This window comes from Melanostigma gelatinosum, assembly GCF_949748355.1.
Source record: "Melanostigma gelatinosum genome assembly, chromosome: 15".
NCBI classification, from domain to species: Eukaryota; Metazoa; Chordata; class Actinopteri; order Perciformes; family Zoarcidae; genus Melanostigma; species Melanostigma gelatinosum.
In genome coordinates, this window is record NC_136648.1 from 11202383 (window position 1) to 11217669 (window position 15287).

The 15287-nt window shown below is 41.3% G+C and overlaps 3 protein-coding genes across 5 annotated transcripts; 2 read left to right on the plus strand and 1 right to left on the minus strand.

Moving 5' to 3' along the window:
- Nucleotides 1-62: 62 nt before the first annotated feature.
- LOC306789791 (dynein light chain Tctex-type 5-B-like) lies at nucleotides 63-1195 on the plus strand (the record flags this gene model as incomplete). The annotated part of the gene is made up of 4 exons (XM_079285861.1): nucleotides 63-87; nucleotides 311-373; nucleotides 783-907; nucleotides 992-1195. 4 exons carry the CDS (start codon nucleotides 63-65, stop codon nucleotides 1193-1195), a joined length of 417 nt encoding a protein of 138 aa, XP_079141987.1.
- A 3251-nt stretch (nucleotides 1196-4446) lies between these two features.
- mier1b (mesoderm induction early response 1b, transcriptional regulator) lies at nucleotides 4447-11197 on the plus strand. Of its 3 annotated transcripts, none has more exons than XM_079284767.1 (12): nucleotides 4447-4467; nucleotides 5233-5381; nucleotides 5599-5784; nucleotides 5919-6048; nucleotides 6160-6227; nucleotides 6667-6739; nucleotides 6856-7007; nucleotides 7439-7520; nucleotides 7628-7722; nucleotides 8033-8160; nucleotides 8903-9030; nucleotides 9411-11197. In XM_079284767.1, the coding sequence occupies exons 2-12, from the start codon at nucleotides 5280-5282 to the stop codon at nucleotides 9731-9733; spliced, it is 1467 nt and encodes a 488-aa protein (XP_079140893.1). In that variant the 5' UTR covers nucleotides 4447-4467; nucleotides 5233-5279; the 3' UTR covers nucleotides 9734-11197. The 3 variants fall into 3 exon arrangements, with proteins under 3 accessions (XP_079140893.1, XP_079140894.1, XP_079140895.1); XM_079284768.1 differs by having other exon boundaries at nucleotides 8114-8160; XM_079284769.1 differs by lacking the exons at nucleotides 4447-4467; nucleotides 5233-5381 and having other exon boundaries at nucleotides 5683-5784; nucleotides 5879-6048.
- A 252-nt stretch (nucleotides 11198-11449) lies between these two features.
- LOC306789792 (nucleotide sugar transporter SLC35D1-like) lies at nucleotides 11450-15013 on the minus strand (the record flags this gene model as incomplete). Its single annotated transcript, XM_079285862.1, has 13 exons — nucleotides 11450-11897; nucleotides 12001-12053; nucleotides 12141-12223; nucleotides 12312-12390; nucleotides 12477-12544; nucleotides 12657-12749; nucleotides 12875-12977; nucleotides 13075-13143; nucleotides 13236-13307; nucleotides 13403-13470; nucleotides 13578-13664; nucleotides 13754-13787; nucleotides 14820-15013. 13 exons carry the CDS (start codon nucleotides 15011-15013, stop codon nucleotides 11887-11889), a joined length of 1014 nt encoding a protein of 337 aa, XP_079141988.1. The 3' UTR covers nucleotides 11450-11886.
- Between the last annotated feature and the right edge of the window lie 274 nt (nucleotides 15014-15287).

The window sequence follows — 15287 nt, forward strand, 5'->3', positions numbered from 1 at the left end:
CCTGCAAAAATTCCAAAGAAGAGAGAGCAGGAGGTACAGCAGGAGGTACTCAGAGATAAGCCATGGATTCAGAGGCAGGACAAGAGAGTGAGTAGACTATGCTGGTAATATGGCCCGATATCCACCATCATCTTTATCAATCATAAACCAGTGAGGTATGCTTACCCAATACATGTGTATAGGTTGAGCAGTTCTATATACACATGAGGTCAGTCAGCCACAGTTTGTACATATACCAAGGTCCCTTTTCCTGACTTTTCCTTCACCCTGATCATGTCTTTCAGCTCTATAAGTATTGTGTCGAACTTAGATGAACCACACCATGATGATAACGCCCAGCTGGCCGTAACAATGGAGAACACCTACCAGATGGGTGAGATTGCACCACAGCATCATCACCAACTACTATACTGTAACAGTTTAATACTGTAACAGTGTAATATTTGGGCAAAAATTCAATTTTATTCATTTGATTTGATTTGGCGAATTCAGTACTTTAGCCGCCATCATTAAAACTTTACACCAAGGCACTTAAAAAATGACATTTTTTAAAATGAAGGTTGAGCCTCCTCTGACTACAAAAACGTGATACATGCTGCGGAGGATGGAACAAGATCAGTAACATGTCAAAGTAGCAGACATTTCAATGCAATATTAATTGTGATTTCAATTGTTTGCTTTCAGATCGATCCATAACAATCATTTTTACGAACCAAAGCAACTGCACATCAAGTAAAACTCATTTGTCATGTTATTGTTGTCTTTTGTGTTTTGGACAACAGGACCTTGCAGACGCATGCCCATTCCTACTGTCACAGACATACTGAAGGATGTACTCACCAATTATCTTCACGAGGCGAAATATGAAGTCGAATGGTCTCAAACAATGACAAAAACAATATGTGAGGTAAATACAACTTTAAAAAGCACCTTCTGAATACCTTTAATTTCTGTTCTATGAGTTTCAGTCTTTTGGATTTACCCTCCTCAGGTGATAAGAGCCCGTGTGAAAGACCTCATGATTCCCCGATATAGGATTGTCGTCCTGGTCCACATCGGCCAGCTCACCGGGCAGAGCATGAAAATCAGCAGCCGCTGTCTGTGGGATGCATCTAATGACACCTTTGCGTCCTACTCCTTCAAGAACAGCTCTCTGTTTGGCCTGGCAACCGTCTACGCTGTTTACTTAGAGTGACTGAAGCAGACAGTGAATAGACTCACGTTGGTTGTGCATTTCTCGATTCAAAAACTGTAGAGTTCTGTTGAAGAGTTCTGTATCCATGTTGTATATTTTGCCACGTATAAAGTGATAAAGCAAGATTCATGTTTTTTTATTTCATTTTTGGTAGCATGGAAAATCAAATCACATTGTCCTAACAATGTTCTGAATATTTTATTTTAAACTAATAGCAGATTGATGATGACCCTCTTGGTATGTCCTCCTCTAGCAGAGCATGGAGAGGTCACTCCTTCGACAGCCTAGTTGACAGCACACTGATATTAGCGCCTGGTTCTGGTCCCGCCAATGACGCTCTATTGCTGGCTCATCTGTCATCTTCAGTTTTGGCTCCCTGCTACCTGCGTAGAGACATCGGCCAATCAGTCATTTATATATCAGTTGTGAAATTATACCTCGAAGCTACAAAGACCATTTCAAGTGATTGTGTACTCACCGGCTGGCAAAGCCTCCTCTTCTCCCATCAGTCTTCTCCACCTGGATCCTCCGCAGGTGTACACCACAGCTCGCACGAACGCCCGGCCACACAGCCTCAGTGCGTTTGTGTTATCCTCTGTCTGAACCTGCGCTACACACAACATGCACAGCAGCATCGCAAGCAGGAGTTGGGATCTCATGTTGTTTGTTCTCAAGGAAACATCTGTCTTGACCATGTTACACTGTGGTCCTGGCAAACCCTTTTATCGAGAGTCTCCAGTGATGTCACAGACTTTCCCCAAGACGTCCTCGGGTAATACCTGTGTCAATAGGTGTGTATTATCTTTGATAACCATCTGGCTTTTAGCAGCGGATGTCATTCAGGATTTGTGTGGGAATCTAGGCCACTGTGATGATCACTGATTGACTCATTGAATGTTTATGAGTAATAATTGCTCCTTTATGTCCGAACTGCAGGTTTTTTTATTGCCATGGGTTTGGCTAAGTGTTGCCTAATGGATCACTTGACATATCCATCCTGCAACAAACTGAGATGATGGCTCTCTACATAGCAACATAGTGAAGTGTGTGCCCACTATCATGACCATCAATCAGTGATTCCCAGAAGAGACTGTTGCATTAACCACTACACTTGTGTCTTGGAATCAAGTTGACCATGAAAGTCATTCACAACACATTTTTAGATATCAATAGCAGGGCCAAGCATAACCCAAATAAAAATATATGGTTTGTCATATAACTATATCTTAAAATAAGATAATCCTTTATTAGTCCCTCAGTGGGGAAATTACAGGATTACATCAGCATTGCTCACAAGTAAAAAATAAAAGATAAAAATCAAGTAATATAATAAACTAAACAGTAAAACAGTAATGAAATAAGACTGTAAAGAAGAGTATTAAATATACCAGAATATACAGACGGAATACAAATATAAGATAAATACTTAAACGTATTGGATATTGCACGGGATTGCACGGATTAGATATTGCACCAGGTGAATGAATTAAAGTGTTCAGAAGTGTTCAAAGTGTTCGTGTTCAAGTGTTCGTGTTCAAAGTGTTAGTGGTCAACCGAGAGCAGTTTGTTGTGCAGCCTGGCAGCAGCGGGGAGAAAGGACTTGCGGCACCTCTCCCTCAGACACCGGGGGTGAATCAGCCGGTGACTGAAGGAGCTGTGCAGAGCTGCCAGAGTGTCCTGCATGGGGTGGGAGGCGTGGCTCATCAGGGATGAGAGCTTCGCCATCATCCTCCATCATCCTTGACTTAACCTTTGCAGTGCAGCTGTTTTTATCAACGCACAAATAGACCATTTTCATAGCAGGGATGGAGTTTAAGTGGAGAAATCTATATGTGTAATTAATAACATTACATATTCGTCAAGTCCTGTTTAGAGGTCTCATAATGTCTTAGATGTTTGAATATATTACATGTTAAATGTTCATACGCATCATTCTTGGGCATCATTCTTGGGCAGTGTTGCCCATGTAACCAGCATTACAGCTTGGACATGTGAAGTTACAGTATAAACAACATACCTTTTTAATACCTTTGTTTTCGTGAACACAAAGTAGGAAGTCTTCTTGGAATCCCATATTGTTATGAACTTAACATCTTTGAATAGATCTTTTTGGGATTGGTTCTTTTGTTTTTCCAGTAAAAGTGTCAATAATCCTGAGGATAAGAAGGCAACTTCTCGTAGGCATCTTAAAACCGAACACATTTTGCATTTATCTATGCCTTACTAATGCTTTTCTAATTTTAGAGCATATCAGAACATTGCATTTCATGAATTTAAATTTGCCTAAACCTTTTTTAACAGAGTGTATACAATTCAGACCTATATGCACAAGTGATATTGTTTTTATAAATACAATATTACATAACGTACATAATGATAACTGCAAGTCCATGCTTTGGGAGCACTATGTTCTTGATACTGCAGGTGGGCGGGGCTCTACATCCGGGAACCGCCGCAACCCCTGACGTGACCCTGCAGGATTGCAAACATGGCGGAGGTAAGAAAGTGAAATAAATATTAGGGGGGAAATAAAATTTATACTGCAAAATAGTTAGTTCAGTCCGACGTGTACATCGTTTGTGTACTGTAGCTTTATCCACACGGAATTAAGAACCGGATGTTTGCGTCGCTGGATATTATCCACTTCTTTACGCAAGAATGTTTAGTAAACTTCGGGTTTAGCTAACGCTAGCTGAGATAGCTCTGACGGAAGGTAACGTTAGTTAGCTGCGGCGTTAGCGATGTTAACTTCGCGGTTTTGTTCAAGAATACTGAACTATCTATTTTGACGTTTTAAATTGGACACGCAGCGGTAGTTTCATGCTTTGAGATATTATGTGTGTGGTTTTCCGATTGTTAATCGCAGGCAGTTCATACCAAGCGTAACTTGGACGCGTTAGCTAACGTTAAATATATAACGGAGCTTTAGCTTTGTATTCGTATGTAACTGACTTAGCCAGCTGAGTAAATCCACCTTGTGAGCGCTGGTCTGTTGGTGTTAACTGTGTCTGCACCCAGGAGGTTAACTCACTGTACCGGTGGGACTATCGAGATGAAACGTACGTTTCCCCCACAGGAAGTGGAGACCGTCTTCTTTGTTTCTTTTCTTTTCTGAACTGCAGTCAGCTTCTAGGAGACGAGCGCGCTTTTTTCCTCGCCTCTGAACCCTCTGTGAATGTACATCTGATGAGATGTTTGCCTCTGAAGCGGCTCTTTAACTTTATTTATGTGTTTTCTCCTTTTCCAGCCCTCCCTCGGGAATTCGAGCCCAGGTACGTAAAGCTGGAGTGTTGTTGTTGTTGTTTGGATTCATGAAAAAAGTTTCAAATACAAGTTGTTCAAACATGTATTAAACATATTCAATTTGATTCGTTAAGCAACCATTTTGGCCAAAATGAAAGAAAGGGAAGAAGCACCGTGAACCAAAATCCAAAACACAGAAGTGATAGAAATTGATATTTTTAGACTTAATGACATGTTTAATGTAAAATATTGTATTGTTATTAACACTAACAAACAACAGTGATTTGTTTACACCTTTAATGTTGGCAAACAACAATAAAACGCATTGTTATCATGGTTATAAAAAAAAGCTTATTTAGCAGCTTCAAATTAAACTTATGTGAATATATCTACAATCTATCTGTTCAAGCTACGGTTGGGCGATAAGATGATGTTTACCATCAGAGATTGTGTCATCGTGTTCATACCCTGCTATCAGTCCCTTTACTATTTAAAGGGACAGTTCCCCCCCCCCCCCAAATCCAAACTATATATTTTTCCTCTTACCTGTAGTGCAATTTATCAATCCAGATTGTTTTTAAATATATTAATATTACAGATATACAATTACATATACTGGAATAGAAGATGTGATCCATCTCCCCCCCCCCCCCCCCCCATACCTTAATATATCTGTAGTCTACATATGTTTTCAAACAAAAAATACTAACTGCACCCTTATTGGATTTGTTCATAACGTCCTTAAATATATGTTTCATGAAGTAATATTTTCATTTTTGGGGTCACTTTTCTAGGAGGTTCAGCAGTTTCCGTTGACCATGATTTCGACCCATCGGTAGACATGCTTGTCCATGACTTTGACGATGAACGCACGCTGGAAGAAGAAGAAATGTTGGAGGCATCAGATGAGACCAACGCCAACGAGATCGAAGATCTTGCACGGGTGAGCTTCAGGCTTAGATCATATTTGGTTTTGTCTGATGTGTAGCTCAGAATTTAGACAGTCTTATTCATAAATTTGGGAATAATTATCGGTCTCAGTCCTGAGTTTTGAATTTTAAATTTAGACCAAACGATTCCTTTAGTCATCAGATCAGATCATCAACTTAGTTTGGTTTATTTTACAGTTTAGAAAAAACGTGTCGCTTTTGTTTCAACAGGAGGGGGAGATGCCCATTCATGAGCTGCTGAGTCTGTATGGGTATGGGGGCGGTTCACCAGCAGATGAAGATGATGAGGAGGAAGAGGAACCCGAGGAAGAAGAGGATGATGAGGACGAGGATGAGGAAGAGGACCTCGACAATGATGAAAGCAGCAGAAGCACCGGCGAGTTAAAAAGAAATGAGGTAAGTCGATGTTTTTCTGAGTCTCTTGACAGTGATGTGGTTTCCAAAAACTATTTTTAATTTTTATTTTGTTGTGTTGACTGTGTAGTTTCAGCATTGTCTGCAACTATTTGTGTATGTGTGTGTGTCTTCAGGTTGAGGGTGTTAAGATCTCGTCGGTACAGGGGGACGAGGCCCAGGCAACCTCTGAGGTCCGCACGCGCTCAGTCAGGTCTCTTGGCACAGTGGAACTCATTCGCCCCCAAAAACTCAAGTACTTTGAAAGTATGAGCCATCTTACCTCAGAGTTATTCTCCTCTTTCTTCTTGTTGCACATAAATGCATATATTGTTTTTTATATATTTAGCTGGTTAAATAGACATGACTGTATTTCAGGTAATAATGATGCAGAGGAGGAGTCGGATGAAGATGAGGACTATGTTCCATCGGAAGACTGGAAAAAGGTGCGTCAGAACTTTATTAATCAGAGTATCAGACATTTGTACTGCTAGATTGGAGCTTGATTCACATGACACTGACAAAGACATTTGTCAGTCATTGTTTCTTTTAAATGCTAAATGTCTCGATCAGATGAATTTGCATACAGACTTCCTCCTATTCATGTCAGGCTATGCAGCATGTGCAGTGTCTCTTCACGTTCGTCTAATCATTTAGAATTTGATAAATTCTCGGCTATCACAGTTGGCTGTCACGATGTCACACTGAGCCCACTGCAAAAGGGGACAATCAGAAATATTTACAATGGAAGAATATTCACAAAAATCCAAACGTGTTCAGAAAATTTTGGCAGAAATTATCATCGCAGTTGAAATTGTCAGCAGGTGTCATATTTACAATCTATAAGGAATCAGCCAATCTAAATTATGTGTTTATTCCCAACAGGAAATCATGGTGGGTTCAATGTATCAGGCAGAAACTCCTGTTGGCCTGTGTAAATATAAAGACAACGAGAAAGGTAACTGTTTGAGGTCTCATGTCTATGCTGTAACACTGCCTGTCCTTTCTGGGTCTAAAACGTTGGTACAGAAAGTTGACACGGCATTGCCTGTTTTCTGTGAATTTCTCTTGTAGTTTATGAAAACGACGACCAGTTGTTGTGGAACCCCGAGTGTCTTCCTGAAGGCAAAGTGGTGGAGTTCTTGACGGAGGCGTCAAGGCGGACGGGAGAGGAGAAGGGAGTGGATGCCGTCCCAGAGGGATCCCACATCAAAGACAATGAACAGGTGACGGCTACATATCCGCAGCTTGTGCTGGAGGATGACGTTGGCCAATACGTTTTCTTACTGTGAACAAATCCCACGATGAGACCAAAACATTAACAGTCTGTTACTTGTGTCGCCGAAGCCTGATATATCTTACACCTCTGTCCCATCGACCATTGTTTGAAATACCCTTGTGATGTTGGCTAAAGACTACAGTTCCCAGCTGAGCCTTTTAAAAGATGAAACGATATATTTTCTAACCACTTCTGAAGATTTGTATCTTGAGTATGAAGGAATGGTCTTCAGGTTGAGTTTTAGAGACGGACACAAACACTTATTTTGGTCTTTTTATGAGTTTGTTGACAACAAGAAAAAAAGTTAAATTTCTCCATCATCATGCTTTAAGTGAAAGGAGTGATGCTGAACATGTTTGATCATTTGTTCCCCTTTAGGCGTTGTATGAACTAGTGAAGTGTGACTTTGACACAGAGGAAGCTTTAAGAAGACTGAGGTTTAATGTAAAAGCAGCCAGAGGTAAGCAGACAATCACGAACCCATTGACCTCCACTTTATTCTAATATGATGTTCTGTTCTTGGATCTTCTTAAGAAGCAAGATTAACACGTATTCTGTCTGCAACAGAGGAGCTATCTGTCTGGACTGAAGAGGAATGTAGAAATTTTGAACAAGGACTAAAAGCTTATGGAAAAGACTTTCATTTAATACAGGCCAACAAGGTAAGACATTAGTGAACCGTTTATGATGTCATGAGTACATATTGATGACATTATAAGTATTCTGATAATCATGACGTTCATTTTAAATGTCCATGTGTTTGCTGTGTGATGCGCAGGGTTGGAATCAACCTTGTTGCATTTTGAGACAAATCAAATTTCTTTGATCTTTCAGTGTTTTTAAGTGTAGATCACATGACCTTTGTCAGAGTCTCAACAATGATTTGATTTGTCTCTCATTTGATATTGTACTGAATCTCTTCAGGCGATGGTAATAATGGTGATTTCATGTCTGCTGAATTAAATCTTTCAGGTGAGAACTAGGTCTGTAGGAGAATGTGTGGCCTTTTATTACATGTGGAAGAAGTCTGAGCGTTATGATTTCTTTGCACAGCAAACCAGACTTGGGAAAAGGAAATACAACCTTCACCCCGGTGTCACGTAAGTTTAAAAATAAATAAATGCATATACCGTTTTGTGTGAATTATTTATGAGAGGAGTCGTTTCATGTCGATGTGTTCGGTCATGTTGGTTGTTTGTTGTAATATTCTCAATTCAGCAGCTGGTTGGTCTTTTTTGCTGACACAAATTATACTTTAAGCTTTGTTCAAAAAACACATATCTTAAATTATTGAAATATGAGGTGAGTTTCCCTTTTTAGAAAAAAAATCTATATATTTAATATCAATTTAAATATCCGTATTCTGTTAAAATACTCCAGTAAGCCCATAAAATGTCTTTCTATTACACGAGAAGTCTAATGTGCTCAAAGGCAAACCTGAGCACTGGGACGTTAAGACCTGATGTATGTGCAGTTCATGTCTCATTGTGATGAATTAGTAAAGATCGTATATTTGACTCTCGTTACAATTTATGGGTGTAATGAAACCTGAATGCACTGCCGGGGTCAAACAGTAAAGAAAAGAGCAACCCAGTCTGTCTGTCGGACTGAGAGAATTCATGAATGTAGCAGTATGGAACAACACCTGGATGTGGTGATTTAACTGGTGACACAACACACGGTTTGATTGGCTCCTTGTTTATTGCGACCAGCTTTAAACGCTACAGCTGCAGGTTTAGACTCTTAACTAGGACCCACCTGCAGTCACAGATTATTACGGTTACGTGTTTACCAAGAGTGGTGGTTGTGTGTAACGGCGTGTGTGCCGCTGTGTGTCCTCAGAGACTACATGGACAGATTACTGGACGAAACGGAGAGCGCCACGTCCAGCAGGGCGGCGTCGCCGCCTCCCACCACCTCCAGCAGCAGCGCCAGCCACTCGGAGAGGGAGGACAGCAGCAGCCAGAACGGTGAGTGCATTGCAGAGTACTGATGTGAACGCACACACACAAATATATAGTTCATGTTTGAATTTTTGAATCTAACCCAAGACCTAAAATGTCACAAGTGGCACAAATAAAATAAAACTAAGGCCTCCCCCCGCTTGACTAGTCGGTCATTTTGGATTGAGGAGATTAAATCAACTTAATCAATTCGTTGACAAAATCGTTTGAGTGTTGATCGAACTCTCATCTCATTCACCTCCACTGTATTCAGACGAAGGATGAAATCTGAGATTGGTGAAGTAAATCCAAAAGCTTTTGCTTGGCCGGGTACGACTGGTTTTTGTAATTTGGGTGATCCAACATTTAAAGTCTCAAACCACTCACTCTTCACTTTTTATTGCCAGGTATCGTAAGCCACACTTCAAGTCTCCCAGTGGATGGCGCTCAGTTGGCCCCAATAAATCAAGTGAAACCTGAGTTGGTTCAGTCCAACGGTCCCTCCCATCCGTTAGCGGAAGCTCCGGCTCCCGTTTCAGACAACTCCAACGGCTGCAGCCAACCCAGCGTGCCCAGCCACGACCAAAACGGTTCTCTGGAGCCTTCGCTGGACCACAGAGACACGGAGGCAGCAGCAGCAGCACACGAACGGCCGGCCAAGAGGTGCAGGACGGAGGCCGAGCCATTGGGCCAAAGTGAGGTGGAACCATCCAGAACACAGGAGGACTGAAGGAGATCAGTGACGTGGACTAATAGATGCTGAATTCTGGGGGAACTGTCCCCTCCTTCCCACCTAGAAGTGAAGGAGATGAGGGAAGATGAGCCCCGCTTGGCCCGTGAGAGCAGGATCTCCTGGGAACAAAGACTCACACAACACAGCCAACCAAACTGTAGCTGGTCCTCTGGGAGGGGGGGAAGGGGGGTGGTCTCCCCGTCCCTCCAACCCATCCATGAACAGGCGGCCTGCAGAGCTCCTCCCAAAGTCCCACAGCTCCATCATCTCTGACTAAACATCGTCTGGATTCACTTTTTGGAGAGTTGACTGACAAAACATTTTTTGCCAAGAATTTCCTTTTTTCTATTTGTACTCATAGAAAATAAATCACCTGTGATTATTTTTTTTACACAAGAGATATTTATATTTTTTAACAAAAAGAAAACTATGACAACTGCTGTTTCAAGCGATTTGAGAACCTACATTTGATGAAACGGGGGGGACGCGCGTTTTAAAACGATCACGTGCCTAAATTGTCAAAAGTGGGCGAACACAAGTTGAGTGAGGCCGGTGCTGTCGCCGGCTCTTTGAGTTGCACTTTGATTGTATGGTTCTCATCTGTACTGATGAGGAGCGGTGTCGATAAAACCCAGCAGAATTAACGTTTTCACTTCTCTTCATAAAAGCCGCTCCAGCCTCCGTCACGGCTGTTTGATTCTGATAAATGAGGGTTTGTTTGTGTGAAGCAGCTGACATCAGTGATGTCCTGTATTATAACTCATGTAGGAGATCGCTGTATTTTTGGATTTTCATAGTCGGTGCTTTGCTCAACGCTTTGTTTTTACTAGACAGAATGTCCGTGATTTTTATTGTAAAGTTTGTATAGATTTCTTACCTTGAGCAGTTGGTACATTTTTTTTTTTTTTTTTATATATATATATATATATAACGTGTCTGTTCATCTGCGGATGTTCAGGTCTTCCTTGTAGGCTGCTGTGCTTTTTGTTTAGAGATCTTTCTCCTGTGTTGCTCTGAGATGGATGTAATAAATAAAGTAGCCATTCCGCTTTCCCTCAGCACTTCCCATTCCTGTGTGAGCTCGCACAATCGCAAATGTTTGTTGCAGAGAGCATCGTCTTTTGTGCAAAGAAAAGGCGCCACGTTGTGGTTGAGTGTGCTGCTCGCCTTTGGTTCAAACTCAAAGTGCTTCGTTTCAACCAATGTTCCCGTCTTTCCTCAGCGAGTGGATCTCCAGCAGTGAAACACCAGGTCGACATGTGACCTGCGAGACCATCATTTGTTTTGGTTCAGTAGCTGTTCGGCTTGATGCTTCCGTGTTTTACTTTGTACTCCAGCTTTGACTTTACATTCACAGATTAAGATTAGTTTGTCTCAATATTGTTAATCCACGTAGTCTTTTCTTTCCCTTTGTTGACAATGTCTTGTTTGTTTTCCTCTGTAAATGACATAAATAAAAGTGTATTCCAAGACTATGAATGGAATAACATTGGCTATATTTAATAAATGTATTAATGAGTCTTGAGTTGTTGTATTGTGAGTTTTCAAAGTGTACACGCTTGAATACAACAAACACTTTATTTGATTATTTTTGTATTACAATACTCAAATGCAACGTGTGTGTATATATACATGTATATGTTAAACAACATACTGGCCTTGATCAGAAACCCTTCCTAAAATAATTACACTTCAGAAAAAGAGGACAAAATCATTAGGCGCAAACAATAAAGTTTTGTCTGAGCAACAAAGGCTTTAAGTTAGGAAGAGCTTTCAGCTGAGCCTCATGTCTGCTGCAGGAACATACAGGAAAATATATATTAAAAGCCAGTGTGAAGAAATCTGAATGATTAGTCATCAATAATTAAGTACTGTATTAAAATAGAATTACAAAAATTGTAATCAATCCTTTAAATCTATTGATTTGTCAAATATAAAAATGCTCATGACTTGGTATTAAATCAGTGAAACATGAAGGCACTTTGTCTTCATTAAAGACATAAAATTGGATAATTTTTAATTACTTGGCAGTAGAAACGTGCTGACAAAATACAGAGAATACATAAATGTGTGTAAAATATTTTGACAGCTTAAAATCAGACGAGATGTGGACATTCGCAGGTCTTCGATGTCGGTCGGGTCTCCGTGGTTTACGCCGTTTCTGTTAAATGTGATACAATTACCAAACACCCGCAGCACGTTTACATTGCAGCTTTTTGTAATTCTAGGGAGGCTTTCATGCACATTATTTGAAGAGCTCTTACTTGTTTGCTCCTGTGTGAAGGTGATGTAGGAGTACACCAGGCTGCCAGCAATGCTGTGGGACACAGAGGGGACAACAAATAATAAATAAATGAATAAAACACCAGCTCCACAACAGCACAGTCTAAACTGTGTGTCTTACCTGATGTTTAGACCGATGAAGTTAGTCCAGGTGAATATGTAGTCTCCTCCAAACACCATTCCAATGTAGGTCACGAGGATATTCTGCAGGAGAGGACGGAGTCACTGCACACATCTGTGTTCATCAATGCTATCAGCCCGCAGAGGGCAGGACCGGCGTGTTATGACGCACCTTAATGCAGCCAACAATGGAGGTGGTGAGCGCCGAGTTGTACTGCGTGCACAGCATGATGGAGTACATTAAAACAAAGCTGCACAACACATTGAAGAGGAATTAGATCGGAGCAGCACTGCGGGACATTATCGAGGAGTAACAAAAGACGGATCTGGAGTTTACCCCATGACACAGGAGAGCACAAACTGCACAACAAACAGCTGATCAGACCAACCGTCATACTCCAACCCCTGTGCTCAAACACACACAGACAGACAGAGGACATTCTCAAGTTGCAGGACTCTAAATTGTTAATAAACATGAAGACATTTGTGTAAAAAAAAAAAAAAAAGCATTCCTCACCACTTGCAAGTCCCCTGAGTAGTAAGCGTAAGCCGCAGTGGGGAAGATCATGAGCAAAGCGTTGTAGTAGAGAAGCCCATATTTGCCCAGCTCCTGTTGGAACAGCAGTACACAGAACAATCCGTTAAGAGGCGATGCGGCAAAGAAGCATCTCTCGCTCACACACACACACACACACACACACACACACACACACACCGAGTAGCAGCGCTGCTCACCTTGGAGTCGAGTTTCTGCTTCACGTACGCTCCGCTGGCCGCCGTCAGGACGTTGTTGATCATTATGAAGCCGTATCCTTCAAGGTCGAAAGCTAAATCCGCGCTACAAAACAACAAAACGTGTCAACGACTGAGACACAGGAAGACGTGAACCGGATGAGGTCGGTATAAGGGTGTCCTTGTGTGTGTGAACACCTCACCTGGCAGCAATAAAAGCACCAAAGATCATCGTGAACACTGTGATCTTAACCGACGCAGAGAAAGTCTTCCTGTGAGGAAGAGGAAACGGGTCGCAGGGATTAAAATCAGTCGTCTGCAGGCGCAAGAACATTCCTGTTAAACTGTGTCGACTTAAACTTACTTCAGCAAGAGTCCCTCGAACACCATGGTGAGGAAAATGCTGAACCTCCTCAAAACTGTAAACATGGGCAAACTGGGGGAAAAGGAAAACGTGGTCCATTTAGTTTTGCATGAAGGAAATTATGTTTCATATCATATGATAATACGCCAATGAATAGAAGCTCTAACTTGAGTCGCTGTGTCCCAAACAGCCCTGATATTTGATTCCCGACATACAGAAGAGGCAGTGGAAACATCTGGAAAGACACAAAAACACATGGAGTAAGATAAGCAGTATTCTTTTAAAATCTTTAATATGAGGTTTGTCTTATTATCATGTGAGAGAACTACTTCACGGTCTCACCTTGCGTGGTATACTCAGATCCAGATCTGGAAACGAGATAACACCAAACATCTTCCCAGTCCTCAGAACTACAACTGTAGCCAACATCTGCAGAGTTATTGGAGCAAGCAGACAGGGTTTCAGGCTCTGTTTGTGTGAACAGAAAGTGACTGTGAGTCAACTTAAGACAAACTTACCTGGCCGATTCCAACACATGTTGACGATGGAAATCTGTAAAACATGTAGACGAGTTGAGGAAAATGACTCAAAAATGCTAATACGACTGATTTTTAGGCTTTACTTGAGTACTTTCATAGCTGCTATCAGATGGAAGGTGAGGAGATAAATGAGACACACCTGTGATCAACTAACAAAAGCAGCATGGAGGAGAACAGAGAGGAGTGAGAGTGGCTAAAGGACGAGAGCATTTCAAGTTTAACTGGACATCTTTAATCTAAAAAGAAAACAGTTGATATATTATTAAAGGGATCCAAGAACCGGCTGGATGTGTCAAACTTTCTTGGACATCAAGGCCCTGCTGGAGGTGTGCTGATCCCTGGAGCATGAGGGATGAATGGAGCCTGGTTCAGCTACATCGTGGACCTCATGGGATGCAAATTTGGAAGTTTTTTGGGCTATTAAGATAAGTCTCATTTACTATTTCCCCCCAAAACCTACTAAAGATTACACTTTAAAAAACCCAAATTAGCATATATAAATAAACGCATTGTTAGAGTAAATACAATTATCCAGTGTTAAATAATTAATTATAATTAACTCCACTTAGACCACCAACATTACAAAGCTGCTTACTCATTGTAATAATGTAACTTAGTTTAATTAACAGTATCAGTCATAAAGTTAAGTTAGTTACACAGAAATAGCAACTATACTGATAACATTGTGTAAATCCCTGAGTATTTTAAAAGGTTTTATTGCATATGAATTCAACTTTAAATTTGTAAGAGGAAACATTTTATTTCTGAATACAAAAAATGCTTTTTGGTTGGTGGCTGGTCGAAGCTTCCAGGTGTGTTGGACGGACATGTGGTCCAAGTATTAAGCAGTGACCAAAACAGTCAGCCTAAAAAAAGACGAGCATCCTCTCAAGATGGACAGAATCTAACCCTGCCCAGTTACTCCATACTTCTTATCTCCATCGTTTAAACATCTGTCTGCTGCTGTCATTGCTCACACATGCAGGTGGTCAAGTGTCCGAAGCGAAGCTTCCTGCAACGGTTGCTCGTACTTTGCACCGCCTACCTGTAGCTCGTGAGGACGCTTTTGTTGACTACAACGATGAGGAATGAACTGACTCCGTAAAAGCCCGCCGCACACAGCTTCAGGTGCACCGTGGAGCCGTCACCGGATGTGGCTCTTGTGCTCGTTCGGGATGCTTCCTCGAGTGGCAACTTTCTGTCGCCGAGCTCGTGTCGACGTTGGTGGAGCTCTGCCATACTGTTTACGTGATTATCGACGAAGTCCTTCTGCACATGCGTAAAACGATCTAACCGGAGTGACGCGACATGTTGTCGGCGATGACGGAAACGGAAAGAAGTGAAACATCTCGATTCAACAACATCCTTTGAAGATTCGGGAGTGTAGAAAAACCCGTAATCTATTTTAAATAGAAATATTTTTATTCGACACAGGCTAAATGATTCATGTCGCGCATTATTATTGTATTGAACTGCATTAATATGTGTTAGTTGCACCTAATAAACTAGCAAC